General features: G+C 47.2%; 1 protein-coding gene across 4 annotated transcripts in view; it reads left to right on the forward strand.

Annotated features, from left to right (window-relative positions):
* Positions 1-2,521: 2,521 nt before the first annotated feature.
* Positions 2,522-25,111, forward strand: part of TMEM269 (transmembrane protein 269) — a 37,160-nt gene continuing 14,570 nt past the window's right edge. The window contains exons 1-2 of one of the 4 annotated variants that reach the window (XM_068241601.1): positions 2,522-3,369; positions 14,713-14,774. In XM_068241601.1, coding sequence (XP_068097702.1) covers positions 14,750-14,774 — 25 coding nt within the window. In that variant the 5' untranslated portion in view covers positions 2,522-3,369; positions 14,713-14,749. Of the gene's footprint in view, positions 3,437-14,712; positions 14,775-24,480; positions 24,889-25,111 lie in introns of those variants that run through there. The other 3 variants (XM_068241599.1, XM_068241598.1, XM_068241600.1) reach the window with 3 other exon arrangements.

The following is a 25,111-nucleotide window of genomic DNA, read 5'->3' on the forward strand; positions in this document are numbered from 1 at the left end:
TTTCTGGTTAATTAAGAACATTAAAGAGAATCTGTATTGTTAAAATCGCACAAAAGTAAACATAGCAGTGCGTTAGGGGACATCTCCTATTACCCTCTGACACAATTTCGCCGCTCCTCGCCGCATTAAAAGTGGTTAAAAACAGTTTTAAAAAGTTTGTTTATAAACAAACAAAATGGCCACCAAAACAGGAAGTAGATTGATGTACAGTATGTCCACACATAGAAAATACATCCATACACAAGCAGGCTGTATACAGCCTTCCTTTTGAATCTCAAGAGATTATTTGTGTGTTTCTTTCCCCCTGTTCTCATGCACTGAAGTTTCAGGTTGCTTGTTTCTTCCTGCAAACAGCTTTGCCCTTGTCTGTAATTCTTCAGTATGTGAAAGCCCAGCCAGCTCAGAGGACGATTTATCCAGCTTGTAAAAGATAAGAGAGAAGAGAGAAGCTGTTCTAATCCTAAATAACACACAGGCAGTGTGCACAGAGGGGCCTGGAAGGAGGAGTTCATAGCAGAACCACAACACTGAAGAACTTGGCAGCCTTCCAGACGCAGGCTGACAAGTCTGACAAGAGAGAGATAAGTTGATTTATTACAGAGATGGTGATAGTAGAACGTGCTGCAGTAAGCCAGAACACATTAGAATAGCTTTTTGAACTTGTAGGATGATAAAAAACAGGATGCAATTTTTGTTACGGAGTCTCTTTAAAGGACTTTTCTTGTTGTTGAGTTTTTATTTCATTTTTAACCCTTTGTGGAAATGGGTAAGGGGTACTTTGTACCCCTATACTAATTTCTCCTGGGAGAGTGGTGGGCATCTGTGTTCCCCTTCATAAAGGGGACTCCCAGATGCCACCATGAACCCCACCAGGGAGTCGACGGCCCCACTTTGCCGCTCCTCTCTCCCGGAGCCCCCCATACCATGGACCATGCTGGCTGGTGTAGCTAAGGGCTCGTTTCCACTTGAGCGGCGCGCGTCTGCGAGATGCACGGCTCCTCTTCCGGGTGTGCGGGATTGCAGGCGAATCCCATCAGCTGTGCCATGCACGGCTATGGGATTCGCTGCCTCCCGAGCGAATTCTGCGGGGGGTTCCGGCCGAATCGCTATCGCAAGCGATTCGGCCGGCGGCACCATAGTTTCCTATGGCAGAGTTTCCCCGCGCGATTTGCCTGCGGGGAAACTGCGGAATCGGAGCGGTTTCCGCATAAGTGGAAACGGGCCCTCAGGGTGCGAAGCCCCAGTCGGCCGGGGGTCCGCTTTCTGGCTATTCCAGCCTGCATGGGAGACAAGGGTTTACAGAGCCTCCAGAGGGGGGACCCCACGCCATTTAAAAAAAAAATCCCACACTCTGAACATTTAAAAAAAAAAAATTACATTTTTATTTTTTTAAAAAATATTGTTTCCCACTATCTTTTTAACATATTCTGCAAATTTGGTGTTGCTAGGATGTAAGGGGCCTTTGCTATTAACTGCTAAAGTCGGCAGGAATTGTTTCCCTAAGAACTGTCATTACGGGATTTAAATGTATACTTTTTTCTTTGAAATTTTAAAATCGATATCCTCAAGCAGTATAAGGTCTTTTTGAAAAAAATAATTTCTTCACTGTTATTCTTAACATTCCCTGCAAATTTGGTGTTTTTGGCATTTAAAGGGGCTTTGCTGTTAACCACTAAAGTTGGCCGGGCATTTAATTTTCCCACGGTCAGAAGGAGAAATGTAAAATCGATTTTCTCAAAAACTATAAGGTCTTTTTGAAAAAAAAAATGTCCTCTTGTTCCCAATTTTCTTCTTAACATAACCTGCAAATTTGGTGTTTCTTGCTTTTAATGGGGCTTTGCTATTAAACATTAACCTCCTGAGCGTTCAATTTCCCCAGGATTTCTGTACAAAAAGTGATAAAATGTATTTCTTTAACTTTTTTTTCCTGTAAATTGCCAAAATGTGTCAAGCAAGGGTCTAGTATACAGTGCAGGAGTGTATTGATGTGTATGCACGTTTATACTGTTCACAGCATGTTTTGTATGGACAGAAAATCTGTCAATACCGCTGGGGAGGTTAAAGTCAGCGGGCAGACATTTTCCAAATGGCAGCAAAGCAGGGCTTAAATATCGTTCAGGCAGGACAAAAAAAAAAAAAGGTTTTAAAATGATAAATTACGTTCAGAAGGTTTTTTTACCTTAAAAACGATAAATATCGTTTTACAATGAAAGTCTATCAGGCGCCTTTATTATATTGTCGGCGCCATGCGCCATTTTTCACTGATCCGAGTGCGCAGGTTGAGCAAGGTTAGAACAGATAAAGATAGAGAGAAACAGAGAGAGCAGTGATATAGTAGGGAGAGCAGGGATACAGCAGAGAGAGCAGAGATACAGCAGAGAGACAGATAGGAGGGCTGGGGGGGGGATTGAGTAGGGATAGAACAGAGAAAGGGAGAGGGAGGAACAGAGAGAGCAGTGATATAGTAGGGAGAGCAGGGATACAGCAGAGAGAGCAGAGATACAGCAGAGAGACAGATGGGAGGGCTGGGGGGGATTGAGCTGGGATAGAACAGAGAAAGGGAGAGGGAGGAACAGAGAGAGCAGTGATATAGTAGGGAGAGCAGGGATACAGCAGAGAGAGCAGAGATACAACAGAGACAGATGGGAGGGCCGGGGGGATTGAGCAGGGATAGAACAGAGAAAGGGAGAGGGAGGAACAGAGAGGGCAGAGAGACAGATTGGAGGGTAGCGGTTGAGCAGGGATATTTCAGAGAGAGCAGTGATAGAGCAGAGAGCAGGGATGGAGCAGAGGGAGCAGGGATTGTGCAGCGAGTCAGAGGGAAGAGCATAGCTCACAACTGTCCCTCTTTTGAAGGGACAGTCCCTCTGTAGGAGCCCTGTCCCTCTTTCTTCCTTGATTGTCCCTCTTTGAGGTCTGATGTACAGATCTATGTAAATATATGTATTCTATCTACTGAAAAATGTGTTTGAAGGAAAATGAACAAGGATAGAAAGGACCAGTGTGATTTGTATTTTAAAACAACACATTTTTCTTATGAAATACTTATGTTGTGTGACTAGGGGTGTGCTGGGGGTGTGATTAGGGGTGTGGCTTACATGTCCCTCTTTCTTATCTCAAAAAGTTGGGAGGTATGGAAGAGCAGGGAGGTGGCCATTAGCTGTGCAGACTGCTTGCACTGTAGCTCCTCCTGTTCATACTGTTTACACTAGAGGACAGCAGAGCTCTATCAGTTGCTTAGACTCTTCTAGAAGCTGGAAACGCAGTTATATATATCTCCAGTCTGAGCTCCATGTAGCGTATTGCTATCCAGCTCCATCACCTGCATAGATTGCTCCCAGAGGCCATCAGAAGGGCAGATTCCTTCAGGCAAGTGATCCTCTGTTATACTACACTGCAGGGGTAGAGTGGCTTATTGCCAGAAGTAGCAGCAGTGGTGAGAAATTCTTTACATTCATTAGGTGTGTTAGTGTGTGTACATACAGGGTGTAGTGTTTTGTGTGTGTGGTGTGTGTATGTTGGGGGGACAGCAGTGAGAGTGTTGGGTGACAGTAGTGAGAGAATGTTGGGGGACAGTAGTGAGAGGGTGTTGGGGGGCAGTAGTGAGGGAATGTTGGGGAACAGTAGTAAGAGGGTGTTGGGGGACAGAAGTGAGGAGGTGTTGGGGACAGTAGTAAGAGGGTGTTGGGGGACAGCAGTGAAAGGGTGTTGGGGGACAGTAGTGAGAGGGTGTTGGGTGGACAGCAGTGAGAGGGTGTTGGGGCACATAAGTGAGAGGGTGTTCGGGGGCCGTAGTAAGAGGGTGTTGGGTGACAGTAGTGAGAGGATGTTGGGGGACAGTAGTGAGAGGGTATTGGGGGACAGAAGTGAGAGGATGTTGGGGGACAGTAGTAAGAGGGTGTTGGGTGACAGTAGTGAGAGGATTTTGGGGGACAGAAGTGAGAGGATGTTGGGGGACAGTAGTGAGAGGGTGTTGGGTGGACAGCAGTGAGAGGGTGTTGGGGACAGCAGTAAGAAGATGTTGAGGGACAGAAGTGAGAGGATGTTGGGGGACAGAAGTGAGAGGAAGTTTGGGGACAGAAATGAGAGGATGTTGTGGGACAGCAGTGAGAGGGTGTTGGGGGACAGCAGTGAGAGGGTGTTGGGGGACAGAAGTGAGAGGATGTTGGGGGACAGAAGTGAGAGGATGTTGGAGGACAGCAGTGAGAGGGTGTTGGGGGACAGCAGTGAGAGGGTGTTGGGGCAGTGAGAGGGTGTTGGGGAACAGTAGTGAAGGGGTGTTGGGGACAGCAGTGAAAGGGTGTTGTGGAACAGTAGTGGGGGGGTGTTGGGGGACAGTATTGATGGGGTGTTTGGGCACAGCAGTAAGGAGGTGTTGGGGGACAGTATTTATTTATTTATGTAATTTATAAAGCGCCAACACATTACGTAATGCTGGCGTGTTGGGTGACAGTAGTGAGGGAGTGTTGGGTGACAGTAGTGAGGGAGTGTTGGGTGACAGTTGTGAGGGAGTGTTGGGGGCAGTACTAAGGGGGTGTTAGGAACAGTAGTGAGGGAGTGTTGTGGGACAGCAGTGAGGGGGTGTTGGAGAACAATAGTGAGAGGGTTTTAGGGGGCAGCAGTGAGCGGACATTGGGAACAGCAGTTAGGGGATATTGGAGACAGCAGGTTGTTGGAGGACAATAATGAGGGAGTGTTGGGTGACAGTAGTGAAGGGCCACTAGCAACTCGGTGGGGCTTGTCTGTGATTTGACCCATAGCTCGGGGTGCTCTGATATTTCGAGGACACACAGGCTGCGCTGATGTACACTCTGAAATACAAGTACAGCTTGTATGTGTCATTTCTTCTCACTTTCTTTGTTCATTGTTTGTTGACGGCCGTCTGATGTTCTTGTTGTGACATCTCCTCTTATCACTCCACTGCACAATTATTATTATTATTTGTTTTGTTTTTAAATCTTTTTATTGTGGCACAAAGAAATATATGCATACATCGTATACTTGACAAAGGTTATGTAACAAAAGGCCACATTTTGTTTTAAAGAGGGGTGTAAAGAGACAAAATAACATATTCAAACAAACCGCATGATTTCTTCTTAAAGTGAACCTCCGGACTAAAAATCTACTCAGCAGAACTGAAAAGGCTTGGTGTTTCTTTAACAGTTTCACAGCATCAGAACTTTGTTTTTCTTACCAAAGCATCATTTTTAGCTGCATTTTTAGCTAAGCTCCACCCATCAAAGAAAAAAAGCCCGGGCTTTTTTCCCCTGATGCTGTGCAGAGCATGATGGGATTTCCTATGTTGTTATTCACGTTGCCTAGCAACTGGGAGAGGTGCTCAGGACACAGGACAGTTCAGTTGAAACTGTGTATCATGCTCCCTGCCACCTCATTACAACCAAAAAGATGGCTGCCATCATGAAATCAAACACATTTGCCTGTTCTTTTAAAACAGTGTGGGTAAGAGATTATATTACCTATCTATTTTAATTAACATAACAAATGTAACTTAATGATAGTATGTTTGTTTAGGCTGAAGTTCCTCTTTAAAGAGAACCCAAGGTGGTTCTTGGTGTGTGTGTGTAGGAAGTGGAGGGGGGGGGGGCAGATGGGACACAGAGACATGTTCTCTGCCTCCTGACATGCCTCTGTGTCCCCCAACCACCCCTCTCTGCACCCCCCCCCCCCCACCGCCGCAATATAGCCCCCTGAGATTAGTGACCACATTTGTCGTTATCTTGGAGGTAAACACAGGGGAGAGGAATTCCCAGTTCAAAATGGCCGACAGGGGCATTCCTACGGGGTTTCTTGAGCTGCCATTGGGCAGCTCTCTCTCCCTGGCCACACCTCCTGCCGCTCCCCCGCCTCCCTGCACACTGTGAGAGGCACAGTCTCTCTGTGCAGCGTTGTGACCCAGAGGTCACCAAAGTGAAAGTGGGCCATTGTGACCCACGGGAGTGGCGGATTTGTGGCTACTTGATCCACTCAGCTCCACGGATCAGGTAGCCTACTTTTTTTTTTTTCCGTTTTTTGAGTCCACCTCGGGCACTCTTAAAAGTTCTGTTAGTGTTTAAACTGAGCATACGACGCTTCTTATATTTGCCAAAAAGTGTCTTCATATAGGAAGAGTTTATAAAAAAAAAACAACGAAACAAAAGTGAGATAAACCAGTAGATAACCAAATCATAGAAAGTAAACTTCAGGTTTTCCCGTGCTACAAGGGTAAGCTATTTCCCTCTGAGGATTATACCTGCTGCTCCCACCTTATCCATAGTCCAATCCCAAATTTCCTTCATGCATAACTTCGTAATACTATTCAGAGCAATTTTTCAGAGTATTCTCTGTCTACTGTGCAAATATAAATCAGATCGATGTGTCACTTCGACAATCAAGAGTAACCCGTAAGACCCCTGGATCTATCACCTGTAGGCCCCAATTTTTTGTAATAAAACATCTTATTAGATGATATCAAAAGTACAAAAAAAAGACAAGAGCAAGAACAAATACCCATGTAGGTGGGTCAGATAAGCAATGTCACTTCTAGTTGGGACAGACCAGAACCCGAAGTGGCCAGACGTTGGGTTCTGGCCATAACATATATAACAAGGAGCTAGATGAGGTTAATTTTATACCTAAATAAGTGACAGCTTTAGGGGCCCATGTGTATGGAAATTGTTTCAGACGTTGATTTTTAGTTCGTTGGTCTATATTGATACCCAAAATTTTGCATTTTTTTGGAATTTACTTTATAGTAGGAGATGTCGCTAAATTGTTGTAGTATATTATGGGTGTGTTTTAGGGAGTTTTGGACATCTGTCATCATAATTATAACATCATCAGCATACAGTGCTGTTGTACGTGTGATATTGCCTTGTTTAATTCCTGAAATTTTAGGGTGTGTGCGAAGAGATTCTGCTAGTGGTTCCATTGTGAGATTAACCACTTGCCGACCGCACCCTCATACTGTGCGGTGGCAAAGTGGTAGCTGGAGGACCAGCGACGCACATCTGCGTCGCCAGGTGCCTCCCTAAATAATCAGGAAAGGCCACTCGCGTGAGCAGCCGTTTCCTGTTAGATCACGGAGCGGGTCTCCGTGAATAGCCTGCGCTGATCGCGGCTCGCAGACTAAATGTAAACGCAGTAGACGTTTGTCTTCTTTGTTTACATTGAACGGCGCTGCTGCTACAGCAGCGCCGTAAGGCAGATCGGCGATCCCCGGCCAATCAGCGGCCGGGGATCGCCGCCATGTGACAGAGGACAGCCTGTCACTGGCTGCACAGGACGGATAGCGTCCTGTGCAGCCCCGATCACCAGGGGTGAGAGGGAGGAGAGGGAGGGGGGGAATTTCGCCGCACAGGGGGACTTTGAGGTGCCCCCCCTCGCAACTTGCCAGCCGGCAGGAGCTATCAGACCCCCCCTGCACATCATCCCCATAGGGGGGAAAAAAGGGGGCGATCTGATCGCTCTGCCTGCAACCTGATCTGTGCTGGGGGCTGCAGAGCCCACCCAGCACAGATCATAAAAAACAGCGCTGGTCCTTAAGGGGGGTAAAGGCTGAGTCCTCAAGTGGTTAAAAACTAAAGGGGAGAGAGGGCAACCTTGTCTGGTTTTATTGGAGATCTTACATTGATCCAAAAGAAGACCCGATGAGAAAATAAACAAGCTTTCGGCCTTGCAGCCTTCGTCAGGTTTACATCACAGGATGTAAACCTGACGAAGGCTGCAAGGCCGAAAGCTTGTTTATTCTTACTCATTTGTAGTTAGCCAATAAATGGTATCATCCTGATTTAAAACATCTTGCTTTTACTGATGGCTAACACGGTACAATACCCTACTGACAATAGTAGGTTAGCAACATTTCTTCTGATGTTGAACTGCTGTTCTTAATTAAATTAAATAATTCTGTTAAGTGGGGGGAGCAAAATGTGACTATAATTTTTATAATAATCATTATTAAGTCCGTCGGGACTTATTCGTTTTGAGAGATTTAATTGCTTTGGAGATTTCCCGATTTCCTATTGGTCTGGCCAAAAAGTGCTTATCTTCTGTTTTAATTTTAGGTAGGTTGAGCTTCCCAGTAAACTTTGATATCAAATCTATGTCTGGTTGATTCACATCACTTTGATCTTTTAGATTATAGAGATCATGATAATATTCTGCAAATCTATTGGCAACTTCTTTTGGATTGTATATTTTTTTTATTACTGTCTTTACTCCTTATATACTATTCTAGATTTGGCCTGTCTATTTTTAACCTAGTTGGCCATTAATTTACCTACCCTCTTGCCTTGAGCATAGAATCTTGCTTTAGTTCTAAAGAGGTTGTTTTCAAATTTCAGCATGGTCAGGTCATGTAGCTCACTCTGTGCAGATTGAAGTTTTTCAACGTCTCAGTTTTTAGATAGTTTTTGTGTTTTAGTTCAAGTTGTCTTATTTTTTCTAAGAGGTTCATCAATTGAGCAGCTCGTTTTTGTAATTTGGCTTGGAGTGAGATATATACCCCACTTATATAAGCTTTATGTGCCTCCCAAATAATCTCTTTACTCATACCAGGACTCTCATTCAACAAGAAGTATTCCTCCAGGGCTTGTTTCCACTGGATGTTATAAGGTGGATAACCTAATAATTATCTGGAGAGTCTCCAAATACCCTCTCTTTTAATACAACCATCTACATTAATAGTTATGAATAGTTGGGTGTGATCAGACCAAGTTATTGATCCTAGTTCAGAATTTGTAATCTCTTGTAATAAGAATTTATCTGCTATAGCTAAATTTATTCTTGAATATGAGTGGTAGGCTGTTGAAAAAAAGGAGAAATCTCGTTCAGAAGCATGGTGACATTTTTTATTATTATTATTATTTAGTATTTATATAGCACCGACATCTTACGCAGCGCTGTACAGAGTATATAGTCTTGTCACTAACTGTCCCTCAGAGGAGCTCACAATCTAATGCCTACCATAGTTGTATGTCTATGTATGTATCGTGTAGTGTATTTATTGTAGTCTAGGGCCAATTTAGGGAAAGCCAATTAACTTATCTGTATGTTTTTGAAATGTGGGAGGAAACCAGTGTGCCCGGAGGAAACCCACGCAGACACGGAGAGAACATACAAACTCCTTACAGATAGTGCCCTGGCTGGGATTCGAACCGAGGACCCCAGCGCTGCAAGGCGAAAGCGCTAACCACTATGCCACCGTGCTGCCCGTGCTGACATCTCAATATATCATATAGACTTTCTTTTTATAGGAAGTTTTTAAGTGTAGTGGACAGTGATCTTTGGGGATTACACGAATCCAGATCTAGATCTATCACTAAATTAAAGTCTCCTATCAGGAGAATATTCCCTTTCTGTAATGTTCTAGCCAGTTTAACTATCTCTTTCACAAATGCTGGTTGATTAGAGTTCGGAGAATACAGGTTTACTAAAGTTTTTGGTTTATTTTTAAAAAGTGCTACCAAAACAATAAGCCTGCCCTGTGGATCTAGAAAAACCTGCGTTTCCTGAAAGGCAATAGTATATATAATATTATATATTATATAATTATAATAATTATATATATAATAATTATAATAATATTATAATATTATATATAATATATAAGGCTATAATCACACCCTTTCTTTTGGCTGTTGCTTCTGCAGAGAAGATATGTGGATATCTGGAATGAGAAAATGTAGGTGAGTTACCCTTTTGGAAATAAGACTTCTGGATACAGAGAATATCTGCATTGTTCTTTAATGCTTCTTTCCAAAGCATAGATCGCTTATATGGGGAGTTTGAAGGGGAAACGATCTCCGTTATGACTTTATCTGTAATCTTTTTTTGTGCGCCAACAATCTGCCAGTCCACCGTGCAGTGTGGTGGTGATTTTGAACTGGAGCGAGAAGAAGGTAAAGATCCCTGCGGATTAACAGATTTCCAATCTCGAATCAGGTCCAAACCCTCCTTTGATTTAGAGATGACAAATGTCCAACTGGATTTTGTCACGATTAGCTTAGTTGGAAAGCCTCAACAGTATAGGATCTTTTCTTCTCTTAGGTACCTAGTGATATCTTGGAAAGATTTCCTCATCATCGCAGTGGCAGCAGAAATGTCTGTAAGAATGTAATGTTCTGGTACTTTTCAGGATGCCATTAACCTGTCTTTTATGTGGAAAAAGTGCAGCCTAGCTAGCACATCTCTTGGAATGTTTTTGAAAGCCCTTTGGGCTTCAGGATACGATGAATCCTATCGATCAATAGATCATTCTCTGAGGCCAGGGGCAGGGCCGGCGCTACCATAGAGGCAAAGGGGGCAATTGCCCCAGGGCCCCAGAGCTTGTAGGGGCCCCCAGTGGCTACAAGAGGAAATTATTTTTTTCAAAAAGACCTTATAGTTTTTGAGAAAATCGATTTTAAAGTTTCAAAGGAAAAAAATACACATTTAAAAAACCCGCCGACTTTAACGGTTAATAGCAAATCCACCTTTAATGCTAGAAACCCTAAATTTGCAGGATATGTTAAGGAGATCATTGGGAATAAGAGGAAAAAACTATTTTTCAAAAAGACCTTATAGTTTTTGAGAAAATCGATTTTAAAGTTTTCAAGGAAAAAAGTATACTTTTAAATGCGGGAAATGTCACTTTTAGTAGCAAACCTAACGGTAGTGTAATTTTACATGCATCAAAAGAAAGCGCAATACATTTCCTGACAGGGTTTCCAGGGGGTCCATACGCAGCCGCAGCGATTTGGCCAGGGATCGCTATACAGTCGCAATATGGCTGTATGAAGATCCCTGGCATTTTTTCCTATTTTCCCCAAAAAAATTTATGTTTAGAGTGTGGCAATTTTTTAACTTTTTAACCCCTAGTCCCCCATGCAGGCTGGGGTAGCCAGAATGTGGAGCTCCGACCGATTGGGGCTTCACACTCTGACTATACCAGCTGCAAAAAAGGTCCCTTAATGCCGATTTTTGTTCCGGGGTATCTGTTGAGGGGCCCCCCAGATTTATTTTGCCCTGGGGCCCCATTGTTGCTTAAACCGGCCCTGGCCAGGGGATGCAGAAGCTTAAACATTCTGGTGATAAATGTTTGTTGATCAGATGTGCCCACTGATTCTGGAATACATCGAAACTTGATGTTATTTCATCTGGAACGGTCTTCCTGATCAATCACCTTTTGTTATAGCCATGCCACATCATCGATTAAATCATTGTGGGCAGGGCCGGCCGAGGCATAGCCTGGAGAGGCTCCAGCCTCAGGGCGCAGTGTAGGAGGGGGCGCAGAATTCATTCAGCTGTCATTCCTAATTGTGTATGAAGCAGAAAGAAATAAGAAAAGGGGATACATAGCAGTGACTGCAAGCCAGATAAGAGATTAAGGTGTTGGGGAGGTTGGGGGCCTTGGGGCACCTCTTAGTCTAATAGCAATCAGTGTGTGACCGCTGGAGTGGGAGGGATGGGGGGCTCACCTTGGTGTCTCAGCCTTGGGTGCTGGAGGACCTTGTCCCGGCTCTGATTGTGGGAGTCGACTATTTCATTATGGGCAGTTGCAAATTTCGCCATCTTAGTTTGTACATGATCTGTTCTGTCCCCAAGCTCATCTATCGATCTCTGCAGGTCTGATGAGACTCTATTAATGTCTTTCTTCATGTCACTTTTAATGGTCAGTTGCATATTTTGAAGTACTGCGTCTGTGACCGCAATGTTTGAAGTGCGATATTGGGCCAGAGAAGCCTCCTCTTCTCCCCCTTCCTCTCCCTCTGAAGTTGCTAAGGCCTCTGCTGCTAGATGTTTCTTGTGGGGTTTGGACTTGTTTGGAGAGGACTCTGCAGAGCTGGGGATTGGTCTTTTATGTTGTTGTTCCTCCTTGCCTGGTGTCTTTGCTCTCTGTGTGGCCCACTGGCCTTACCTTTATTCTTTTGGGAGTAATCTGACTCTCCTCCACATACTGTACCTGCATTCTCTCCTCAGTGGTACAGACTAACCAGCCAGCTCATGGTGACCCAGAACTCATTGGAGTGTGTAAGGGACTACAATGGTCCTAAAAGCCCCTTTACTAAGATGTTAAGAAAAACAAAAGTTTGCTTTCCTAAAACAGAAAAACAAAAGTTTGCTTTCCTAAAACAGAAAGAATTTGCGATAATTCAGGTTGGAGTGAGCTTGAGATGTCTCCCAGAGCAACACTGCTGAATATATGCAAATTAACCATTGTACCCTTAGAAGTAAGTGGGCTTTTAGTAAGGGGGCTTTTAGGACCATTGTAGTTCCTTACACACTCCAATGAGTTCTGGGTCACCATGAGCTTGCTGGTTAGTCTGTGCCTCTAAAACAGAAAGAATTTGCGATAATTTAGGTTGGAGTGAGCTTGAGATGTCTCCCAGAGCAACACTGCTGAATATATGCAAATTAACCATTGTCTCTCCTCAGTGCCCTGCATTCTGCTGCCTTGGGCTCTTCCCTTCCCCCTGACATCTGTGATATACATCTCAAATAGCTTCACTGGCAGGTGAGATTGTCTTTTTTTTTTTTTTGGCTCATTGTGAGCTCTGTGTCCTGGAGCATCTCTCACCCAGTGGCGTAGCAATAGGGGTTGCAGAGGTAGCAACCGCATCAGGGCCCTTGGGCCAGAGGGGCCCCATGGGGCCCTCCCTCAAACACAGTATTAGTTCTCTATTGGTCCTGTGCTGGTAATAATAACTTCTATAGATGCTCTAAATACTTGTAATAATTAACATACTGTTCCCTATCCCCTTCTTGCACTTCTGACACTGTGGTTGTCCTTGGCAGGTTTTGGTGCGCCGTATCAATTGTTATGTATAGAGTGTTTGGGGGGCCCCATGTAAAACTTGCACCGGGGCCCATAGCTCCGTAGCTACACCACTGCTCTCACCAGAGGCGTAGCTATGGGTGGGCAAGGGGGGACATATGTCCCCAGACACAGAAATGTGAGGGAGCTCAGCACAACTCCTGCACCCCCATGTGAGAGGCAGCTTGCTGGCTGCCCGAAGTGCCCCGCTGAAAACCATAGCTACGCCTCTGTCCTTTGTTCATAACGAGTGAGATTGTAGCTGATAAGCCGCTGATTAGGGAGCTGTCAGAAAGAGCTTCACAGCCACGCGGCCAGCCACGCCCCTATTTTTATTATTTGGAGCTAAATGTCACCAGACAGTGACATCTGATGTATGGAGGTGGCCATTGTTAATCTTCTATACAATTCTGCCTTCCTGATGTCCAGATCATCCGCTTTACTCATCGGCGGTAAGTATGCAGATCAGTCTCACTCACTGGGGGTAATTATACAATACAGAGATCCCCATAACTCCCTAGCCATCTGATCTCCTGTGTATGACCCTAGCCTGTTATCGACCTAGCCTTTGTCTCATCCTTTGTACCTCAGCCATCTGATCTCCTGTGTATGACCCTAGCCTGTTATCGACCTAGCCTTTGTCTCATCCTTTGTACCTCAGCCATCTGATCTCCTGTGTATGACCCTAGCCTGTTATCGACCTAGCCTTTGTCTCATCCTTTGTACCTCAGCCATCTGATTTCATGACCCTAGCCTGTTATTGACCTAGCCTTTGTCTCATCCTTTGTACCTCAGCCATCTGATCTCACGTGTATGACCCTAGCCTGTTATTGACCTAGCCTTTGTCTCATCCTTTGTACCTCAGCCATCTGATCTCACGTGTATGACCCTAGCCTGTTGTCGACCTAGCCTTTGTCTCATCCTTTGTACCTCAGCCATCTGATCTCACGTGTATGACCCTAGCCTGTTATTGACCTAGCCTTTGTCTCATCCTTTGTACCTCAGCCATCTGATCTCAGGTGTATGACCCTAGCCTGTTATTGACCTAGCCTTTGTCTCATCCTTTGTACCTCAGCCATCTGATCTCCCGTGTATGACCCTAGCCTGTTATCGACCTAGCCTTTGTCTCATCCTTTGTACCTCAGCCATCTGATCTCCCGTGTATGACCCTAGCCTGTTTTCGACCTAGCCTTTGTCTCATCCTTTGTACCTCAGCCATCTGACCTCACGTGTATGACCTTAGCTTTCGTTTTGACAACGTTCTATCTAGACCTCTGTGAATATGTCTAGAACTAAGCGTGATAACTGACAGCTGGTCCACTGGCAATATGTTGCGTTGTGCAGAATCTGTTTCCATGGAGATCAGGTAGATTATAATACTGGCACTTATGTGAAGTCCCGCATGAATTAGAGCTGGTTCACATGGGCTTCTGCGAGCGTCCATCCTCGTCCTCGACCGGTGCCCGCCTTAAGATTAACGGGAGCATTCAACTTAATGCATTTATCATTGTTTGCTGGTGATTGTGCGAACGTTGGGGTAGATGAAAATTTCTGGAACGTTACATGTAGCGTACCGTAGCAGTTGCGTTTGGTGGTTGCCCCATCTTGCAGGTTGCATAAAAGCATTTAGCATTGGCTAATCACACTGCCGTAGGAGCCATTGTGAACCGACCCTTATTGGAATTGGATAGTAAGGGAGGAAAGGGCTGGGTGAGGGGTTCAAAGATGCTGATGGTGGATATCTCAGGTGGCTGGGATGGGACTGGTGAGTGGGTTGCTTTGCTGATGAGTTTGAAGGTTCCTGATGAAGGAGGTTTAGGGGACAGAAATCTCCCCGTCTATGTAGGCATGTAGAGTACAGCTCTGTGTTTTCAGCACATAGTGATTGGGCGATTCATGACACATGTCATTCTTCTTTACAGAAAAGCCAGAAAAACAGGATTGTGTGTCCAGTGCAGAATGTTGATGCAGATTCCGCCATCAGGTAAGTGTGGGAAACACCCCTGCCCCCTACTTCTCTCCTCCCCCATTACAGGCAATACAGAGATCCCCCATAACTCCCTATCCCCTACCTCAATACAGAGACCCCCCATAACTCCCTATCCCCTCCCCCAATACAGAGATCCCCCCCCTAACTCCCTTTCCCCTCCCCCAATATAGAGATCCCCTCTAACGCCCTATCCCCTCCCACAATATAATGATCCCCCATAACTCGCTATCCCCTCCCACAATACAGAGATCCCCATAACTTCTTGTCTCCTCCCCAAATCATGGCAATACAGTGATCCCCCATAACTCCCTATCCCCTTCCCCAATACAGTGATCCCCATAACTCCCTATCCCCTCCCCCAATACAGTGATCCCCCATAACTCCCTATCCCCTCCCCCAATACAGTGATCCCCCATAACTCCCTATCCCCTTCCCCAATACAGTGATCCCCCATAACTCCATATCCCCTCCCCCAATACAGTGATCCCACATAACTCCATATCCCCTCCCCCAATACAGTGATCCCCCATAACTCCCTATCCCCTTCCCCAATACAGAGATCTCCCATAACTCCCTATCCCCTCCCCCAATACAGAGATCCCCCATTAAAATCCAGACAGCTACCAATCCTATTAAACACTAAAACCATTATAATAGTGGTTTAGCCATATAATGCCTGCAAGCATAAAACAATGCACATCAAAAGCCACATTATGTATCAAGATCTCTCTCGAGTCAGTGCAAGCCAAAGCTAGTATTGCATATAAGTGTTGAAATATATAGCAAATGGAGCAGTTCCTCAATGGTGGATATGCAGGATATGCACTATATTTGCAATTGCTGCAGTAACCATTTGGTCTCCCACTCATGTACATGTAAAAAAGGCGCCTTGAAAAAAGGGCACAGGAGATTGGTGCTAGTAAAATATCTGTAAAATTACCAATATTCTACTACTTAATTCCAAGAGTAAAATATCCGTAATGTTTACCAATATTTTATTATGTCTTAACCTAACCCTACTCTAACATAGAACCCTCCCTCTAATGATGCCTGACCCTACAGGTGGCCACTAATGGTCCAATTTCTAGTGAAAAATCGTTAGAGTGATCAGAAATTCTGATCGGATTGGTTGTAAATAATTTCAGTTGATGGGGACAATCGATTACAAACGATTATAAAACTAGTCGTCCGATTGAATTTTGATGAAACCAAAATTTGGATTTTCTTGTTGGATGTGATAGATAGGAAGCAAAGATTGGTTCGTTGATGGTGTAGTGAACAATTTTTCATCCGATCAGAATTTCTGATCACTCGAACGTTTTTTCGCTAAAATTGGACAGTTATTGGCCACCTTTAGACCTCCCTCTATGGATGCCTAACCCTAAGGGCCTGTTTCCACTTGATGCAGATTGGATGCAGAAAAACTGACTCCAATGAATGTGTATGGGCTTGTTTCCACTAAACGCAATTTTTCTGATGCAGATTTTCCCAAAGGCATTGATTGAAATCGGTTTTTCTGCATCCATTCTGCATCCAATCTGCGTGTAGTGGAAATAGGCCCTAAGACCTCCCTTTACTGATGCCTGACCCTAAGATCTCCTTCTACCAATGTCTAACCTTAAGACCTCTCTCTACTGATGCCTACCCCAAGACCCTCCATTGCCTAACCATTAATTTTGGGCACCCGGGAGCACTGCCACTAAACCGAAATTGGCAGTAAATTTCGCACCACTATGCCATGGTTTGCAGCAAAGCAGGGAAATTAGGGCGCATGATAAAATCGCTGGTACCGAGGCATGTCGATATGAAAATAGTCGGCACACTTTTTTCTACAAAGGCCCCTGCACCCGTTTTTCCTGTTTCGCTACCACTCAGCTGCCTGTTTCCAGGCTGTCAGTAAATGACTACACAGACAGTTGTTCCTCTCTAGTGTGTGAGGCACAATTTGTGTACCAATTGATCCATGCGTCAAACAGCCCTCCTCGGAGCTATACAGCGATACAGCAGTAAAAATCCCACAAGTATGCCAGGAAACCAGCTGGGGATTACGTGGTGAGGAGCGCGTGGACGCGCAGAGCAGGCAGGGCAGGAGTTAGTAGAGTTGGGCCGAACCTCCGATTTTAGGTTCGCGAACCTGGTTCGCGAACTTCCTCGGAAGGTTCGGTTCGCGTTAAAGTTCGCGAACCGCAATAGACTTCAATGGGGATGCGAACTTTGAAAAAAAAAATAATTATGCTGGCCACAAAAGTGATGGAAAAGATGTTTCAAGGGGTCTAACACCTGGAGGGGGGCATGGCGGAGTGGGATACATGCCAAAAGTCCCGGGGAAAAATCTGGATTTGACGCAAAGCAGCGTTTTAAGGGCAGAAATCACATTGAATGCTAAATGACAGGCCTAAAGTGCTTTCAAACATCTTGCATGTGTATACATCAATCAGGTAGTGTAATTAAGGTACTGCTTCACACTGACACACCAAACTCACCGTGTAACGCACCGCAAACAGCTGTTTGTGTAGTGACGGCCGTGCTGGACTGGTGCGCACCATGGCGAGAGTGCAGGTTTTGGTGGCTTTACAGCCCATATGGTCGCCTGGCTGATGTAGCTGAATGACAGAACAGTGACTGTCCAGCTGATCAAATTTGGTCTGACCACAATAAGGCAACAACCTTATTATCGTGGGTGTGCCCCCCGAGACACTCATCTAGGCGCCGGTCATTGCTTCATTGTGATACGCAAGCCCCTTCACCACGGCAAGGTAATGATCACGAAGGGGAATGGGCGCATGTACATGCCTTTTCTTTTGTTGTTGCAGCTGCCCGCAGTGCAGCCAGAAAAATTATGCAGTCATGTTCACGCACCAGAAAAATTATTACAGCGGCCGCTGCTAGCAGCGGCCTAAAAAATTCAGCAATCCGCCTGGAGTCCCGGACCCTGTTGGTGGTGGCGGAGAAGGTAGTCAAGCGGCCTGCAGGCAGACATGCTGTGTGGAGGGACTGGGAGCGACTTAGTCTTCTTGGGGCAGGCCAGGCAGCCAGTCACACGGCGTGCAGGCAGAGATGCTGTGTGTGCGGGGACTGACTTAGTCTTGGGGCGGGCAGCAGTCCTCCGGGATCCATGCCTCATTCATTTTGATAAAGGTGAGGTACTTAACACTTTTGTGACTTAGGCGACTTCTCTTCTCTGTGACAATGCCTCCAGCTGCGCTGAAGGTCCTTTCTGACAGGACGCTTGCGGCAGGGCAGGAGAGAAGTTGGATGGCAAATTGGGACAGCTCTGGCCACAGGTCAAGCCTGCGCACCCAGTAGTTCAAGGGTTCCTCATCGCTGTTCACAGCAGTGTCTACATCCACACTTAAGGCCAGGTAGTCGGCTACCTGCCGTTCCAGGCGTTGGTGGAGGGTGGATCCGGAAGGGCTACGGCGAGGCGTTGGACTAAAGAACATCCGCATGTCCGACATCACCATGAGATCGCTGGGGCATCCTGTCTTTGACTGTGTGGACACGGGAGGAGGATTAGTGGCAGTGGTACCTTGCTGGCGTTGTGCCGTCACATCACCCTTAAAGTCATTGTAAAGCATAGTTGACAGCTGGTTCTGCATGTGCTGCATCCTTTCCACCTTCCGGTGAGTTGGTAACAGGTCCGCCACTTTGTGCCTGTACCGAGGGTCTAGTAGTGTGGCCACCCAGTACAGGTCATTCCCCTTGAGGTTTTTTATACGGGGGTCCCTCAACAGGCAGGACAGCATAAAAGACGACATCTGCACAAAGTCGGATCCAGTACCCTCCATCTCCTCTTGCTCTTCCTCAGTGACGTCAGGTAAGTCAACCTCCTCCCCCCAGCCGCGAACAATACCACGGGAAGGTTGAGCAGCACAAGCCCCTTGCGATGCCTGCTGAGGTTGTTCTCCTGCCGCTGTCCCCTCCTCCTCCTCTTCCTCCCCCAAAGAAACACCTTGCTCATCATCTTCTGAGTCTGACTCGTCTTCTGCACACGACTTCTCTTCTTCCTCCTCCTCCCCCCTCTGTGCTGCCGCAGGTGTTGAGGAAACAGCTGGGTCTGATGAAAATTGGTCCCATGCCTGTTCCTGCCGTAACGGTTCCTGGTCACGCTCATTCACAGCTTCATCCGCCACTCTACGCACAGCACGCTCCAAGAAGTAAGCGTAGGGAATTAAGTCGCTGATGGTGCCCTCACTGCAGCTCACCAGGTTGGTCACCTCCTCAAACGGCCGCATGAGCCTGCATGCATTTTCCATCAGTGTCCAGTTGTCGGGCCAGAACATCCCCATCTTCCCAGACTGTTTCATTCTACTGTAGTTGTAGAGGTAGTGGGTCACGGCTTTCTTCTGTTCTAGCAGGCGGGAGAACATGAGCAGGGTCGAGTTCCAGCGAGTCGGGCTATCGCAAATGAGGCGTCTCACCGGCATGTTGTTTTTGCGCTGAATTTCCGCAAAGCGTGCCATGGCTGTGTAAGACCGCCTCAAATGCCCACAGAACTTCCTGGCCTGCTTCAGGACATTCGCTAAGCCAGGGTACTTTGCCACAAATCTTTGAACCACTAGATTCATGACATGTGCCATGCAGGGTATGTGTGTCAGCTTCCCCATATGCAAAGCGGCAAGCAGATTACTGACGTTGTCGCACACCACGTTGCCTATCTCCAGGTGGTGCGGGGTCAGCCACTCATCCACCTGTTTCTTAAGAGCAGCCAGGAGAGCTGCTCCAGTGTGACTCTCCGCTTTGAGACAAGACATGTCTAAGATGGCGTGACACCGTCTTACCTGGCATGCAGCATAGGCCCTGCGGAGCTGGGGCTGTGTAGCTGGAGAGGAGAACTGCCACTCAGCCAAGGAGGAGGAGGACAGCGAAGAGCATGTAGCAGGAGGAGAGGAGGTGGCAGGAGGCCTGCCTGCAAGCCGTGGAGGTGTCACAATTTGGTCCGCTGCGCCCTGCTTGCCATCGTTCACCACCAGGTTCACCCAATGGGCTGTGTAGGTAATGTAGCGGCCCTGCCCGTGCTTGGCAGACCAGGCATCCGTGGTCAGGTGTACCCTTGACCCAACGCTCTTCGCAAGAGATGACACCACTTGCCTCTCAACTTCACGGTGCAGTTGGGGTATGGCCTTTCTCGAAAAATAAGTGCGGCCTGGCATCTTCCACTGCGGTGTTCCGATGGCCACAAATTTACGGAAGGCCTCAGAGTCCACCAGCCGGTATGGTAACAGCTGCCGAGCTAACAGTTCCGCCACGCCAGCTGTCAGACGCCGGGCAAGGGGGTGACTGGCCGAAATTGGCTTCTTCCGCTCAAACATTTCCTTCACGGACACCTGACTGCTGCTGTGGGCAGAGGAGCAGGAACCGCTCAAGGGCAGAGGCGGAGTGGAGGAGGGTGCCTGTGAAGGTGGAAGGGAGAAAGCGGCAGAAGCAGATAATGCACCTGATGGAGGAGGAAGAGGAGAAGGAGGGTGGCTTTGCTTTTGTGTGCTGCTGCTGCTTTTGCTCAGGTGGCCATCCCATTGCTGTTTGTGCCTTTTCTCCAGGTGCCTTCGTAAGGCACTTGTCCCTACGTGAGTGTTGGCCTTTCCACGGCTCAATTTTTGTTGGCAGAGCGAACAGATGGCTTTGGTCCGATCTGAGGCACACACATTAAAAAATTTCCACACCGCTGAGCCACCCTGGGATGTGGGCACTATGGGGACCTCAGCAGCTGATGCTGAAGGGCAAGTTGGCTGGCTGTACATAGGTGGCGATACATGGTGCCGGACTCTGCCACCAGCTGTTTCTGACGAAGAGCTGCCCCAGCTTCTTTCAGCAACTTCTCTCCTCCTACTACTCTCTGACTCCCCCTCTGAACTGTCCCCCTCTTCATCTCCTCTATTGGGAACATACAGAGGATCCCTATTACCGTCATCATCGTAGTCATCCTGCCCAGCTTCGCTTGCCTCAGACAAATCCAAACTTGCACCATCAGTAGGTCCTTCATCCTCCTGACACGTTACATCCATAGTGTTGCCGCGTAACTCAGACATATGAGCTGGTGAAAATTCATCTGGCTGTAACAACAATGGCTGTGCATCAGTGATTTCACCACTAAATAATTCTTGCGAAGTGTCAAATGCAGCGGAAGTGGTGCTAGTAGTAGCGCTGGTGGCTGAGCAAGATGAGGTGTTCTGTGTCGCTAAATACTCAACCACGTCCTGACAATCTTGCGAGGTGATGGGACGTGCCTTCTTCCGAGCACTGTACTGTGGGCCAGGTCCACACGAAATTACATTTACACGACCTCGCGCAGACCTGCCGGGTGGCCTTCCTCTGGCTCTGGCACTACCTCTTCCTCTACCTGTTTTGTCCATATCGGGTATGCACGGAGTAGTATATCACACTGCGTGCACTCACGTAGGTAGGTGGGTTCACTTAACTGCACAGGTATGCGCACTGATGCGGTGGGCTCACCGAACAGAACAGGTATACAGTGGCGGGTTCACAGAACAGGTATGCAGTGGCAGGTTCACTGAACACAACAGGTATGCAGTGGCGGGTTCACTGAACAGGTATACAGTGGCGGGTCCACTGAACAAAACAGGTATGCAGTGGCGGGTTCACTAAACAGAACAGGTATACAGTGGTGGGTTCACAGAACAGGTATGCAGTGGCAGGTTCACTGAACACAACAGGTATGCAGTGGCGGGTCCACTGAACAGAACAGGTATGCAGTGGCGGGTTCACTGAACAGGTATACAGTGGCGGGTCCACTGAACAGAACAGGTATGCAGTGGCGGGTTCACTAAACAGAACAGGTATACAGTGGCGGGTTCACTAAACAGAACAGGTATACAGTGGGGGGTTCACAGAACAGGTATGCAGTGGCAGGTTTACTGAACACAACAGGTATGCAGTGGCGGGTTCACTGAACAGAACAGGTATGCAGTGGCGGGTTCACTAAACAGAACAGGTATACAGTGGCGGGTTCACTAAACAGAACAGGTATACAGTGGCGGGTTCACAGAACAGGTATGCAGTGGCAGGTTCACTGAACACAACAGGTATGCAGTGGCGGGTTCACTGAACAGGTATACAGTGGCGGGTCCACTGAACAGAACAGGTATGCAGTGGCGGGTTCACTAAACAGAACAGGTATACAGTGGCGGGTTCACTAAACAGAACAGGTATACAGTGGCGGGTTCACAGAAGAGGTATGCAGTGGCAGGTTCACTGAACACAACAGGTATGCAGTGGCGGGTTCACTGAACAGGTATGCAGTGGCGGGTCCACTGAACAGAACAGGTATGCAGTGGCGGGTTCACTGAACAGGTATACAGTGGCGGGTCCACTGAACAGAACAGGTATGCAGTGGCGGGTTCACTGAACAGGTATACAGTGGCGGGTCCACTGAACAGAACAGGTATGCAGTGGCGGGTTCACTGAACAGGTATACAGTGGCGGGTCCACTGAACAGAACAGGTATGCAGTGGCGGGTTCACTAAACAGAACAGGTATACAGTGGCGGGTTCACTAAACAGAACAGGTATACAGTGGCGGGTTCACAGAACAGGTATGCAGTGGCAGGTTCACTGAACACAACAGGTATGCAGTGGCGGGTTCACTGAACAGGTATACAGTGGCGGGTCCACTGAACAGAACAGGTATGCAGTGGCGGGTTCACTAAACAGAACAGGTATACAGTGGCGGGTTCACTAAACAGAACAGGTATACAGTGGCGGGTTCACAGAACAGGTATGCAGTGGCAGGTTCACTGAACACAACAGGTATGCAGTGGCGGGTTCACTGAACAGGTATGCAGTGGCGGGTCCACTGAACAGAACAGGTATGCAGTGGCGGGTTCACTAAACAGAACAGGTATACAGTGGCGGGTTCACAGAACAGGTATGCAATGGCAGGTTCACTGAACACAACAGGTATGCAGTGGCGGGTTCACTGAACAGGTATACAGTGGCGGGTCCACTGAACAGAACAGGTATGCAGTGGCGGGTTCACTAAACAGAACAGGTATACAGTGACGGGTTCACTAAACAGAACAGGTATACAGTGGCGGGTTCACAGAACAGGTATACAGTGGCGGGTCCACTGAACAGAACAGGTATGCAGTGGCGGGTTCACTGAACAGGTATACAGTGGCGGGTTCACTGAACAGAACAGATATGAAGCGGCGGGTTCACTGAACAGGTATGCAGTGGTGGGTTCACAGAACAGGTATGCAGTGGTGGGTTCACAGCACAGGTATGCAGTGGTGGGTTCAATGAACAGGTATACAGTGGCGGGTCCACTGAACAGAACTGGTATGCAGTGGCAGGTTCACTGAACAGGTTTTCAGTGGTGGGTTCACAGCACAGGTATGCAGTGGTGGGTTCACTGAACAGGTATGCAATGGTGGGTTCACAGCACAGGTATGCAGTGGTGGGTTCACAGCACAGGTATGCAGTGGTGGGTTCACAGCACAGGTATGCAGTGGTGGGTTCACAACACAGGTATGCAGCCAGACAGGAACAAGTTAAGCCTAACTAATCTTTCCCTGAGAGACAGTCTGCAGCAGCTCGCCCTACTCTCACTAACGCAGGCAGCACACGAGTGACCGTAATGGCCGCCGCTGCCTGCCTTATATAAGGGGGGGTGGGGCTCCAGGGGCTAGTGTAGCCTAATTGGCTACACTGGGCCTGCTGACTGTGATGTAGAGGGTCAAAGTTGACCCTCCATGTGCATTATGGGGCGAACCGAACTTCCGCAAAGGTTCGCCTGCGGGACGCGAACGCGAACCACTGAAGTTTGCATGGAACCGTTCGCAGGCGAACCGTTCGGCCCAACTCTAGGAGTTAGACAATGTCTACTGTCATGTTTCGCTTTGGATGCTTCGTCAGGGTGTGGCTATGCAGATTACCGTCTCTTCTTTATACTCACGTAAGTCTGCATTGCCCCTTAGCTGTCCAATCGTATTGGTTAAAACAATTATATCGGGTAAATGCAAAACAGTTCACATGAGAGCAGCTGAAAACGGCCTCAGTTCCTTGATTTGTTTCTTATTGATTTGCGGGTTCCTCTCACACCTCAGGTATGCAGGTATTTTGTCATACACGAAAAACAGTGCCACAAAGCTAGGGTGATCAGCGGTTAATCCTCAAGAAGGGTGACAGGTCCGACTCCACATTGAGGCCATAAGGGGGCACCTTTTTTAACTTAAATATCCACATTGTCTACTTACAAAGAAGGATCTCATCATAGTTACCCCTTCTAGAGAACTTCAACTTAAAGTGGACCTGAACTCTTGCACAGGACAGAAGGAAAACATAGAGAAATGCTCCCTGTGTGTATTTAGAGAGTTTAGCCTGTCTAATTCCTCCTTATCTGTGACTAAACACAAGTTGTAATTTGATTCCTCAGCTGTTTCAAGTCCTGCCATGGCAGAGAGCTCATTTGCAAACACAGGATGTTAACCCTATGACTGCTTCCAGGAAAGCAGGAAGTAGGCATAATGCAGATGTCTCGTTTTTCTCATCCTCCTCCTTCTCACGGGATAGAGATAGTGTCGTTATACGCGGGTGTTCGGAGGCCTGGCCCGCACTGTTACCGGACACCCGAGTTCTTCTCGTGAGGTATTGCTTGCTCAGCTGTCTCCTCCCCGGATTCTCCGACACATTGCGCTGCTGTGTGTGACTGAGGTGTAATCTCTACCACGGACCGGCCGTCCACTCCCGCCTCACAGCCGCCACACCGCCCGCCCGAGAGAGGAGCCCGGCACGGCCAGGCTGCTGGATGTTTGACGTGTGACTTATGTACACTTCTGGGGTCCGTATCACTTCAGTACATCTACTGGGACACTTCTAGCAGCTGTGAAACCGGATACAGCTGAGTAAGCTGGGGTGACAGGTTTTCTCTGAGGAGCCTAGAAGCAGACAGCTCATGACTTCAGATCAGAATACTAAAGTTGTGGCTGAACCGCAGGTGCAGCAAGTCCAAGAAGCCAAAGACAGTTCTCATCTTATTTTTTCTGGATTAAAAAGAAACCTCAAGAGATCTATTTGATAAGTTCCGTAGCATTGATTTGGAGATATCACATGCGCATGATCCGCCTGTAGACAGAGGTGGGCCATATCTGGTGAGCAGTTTGGCATGTAGTGTTCTGGGATTGGCACAAGCACAGAGTGAGATCTCAAGGTCTTTAATGCACAAGTTTTGCTGAAGTTTGGACAATATTACCCTATGTGGAGTTTATTTTTTGTTGCAGAACCAGGTATATAAGAGCTGTTCATGAGCAATGCTAAAGATCCACCTGGAAGCTTAGGTGGCTCATATCTGGTGAGCATTTAGTGAGAGGGGAG

Source organism: Hyperolius riggenbachi, chromosome 6 (assembly GCF_040937935.1).
Source record: "Hyperolius riggenbachi isolate aHypRig1 chromosome 6, aHypRig1.pri, whole genome shotgun sequence".
Lineage (NCBI taxonomy): Eukaryota > Metazoa > Chordata > Amphibia > Anura > Hyperoliidae > Hyperolius > Hyperolius riggenbachi.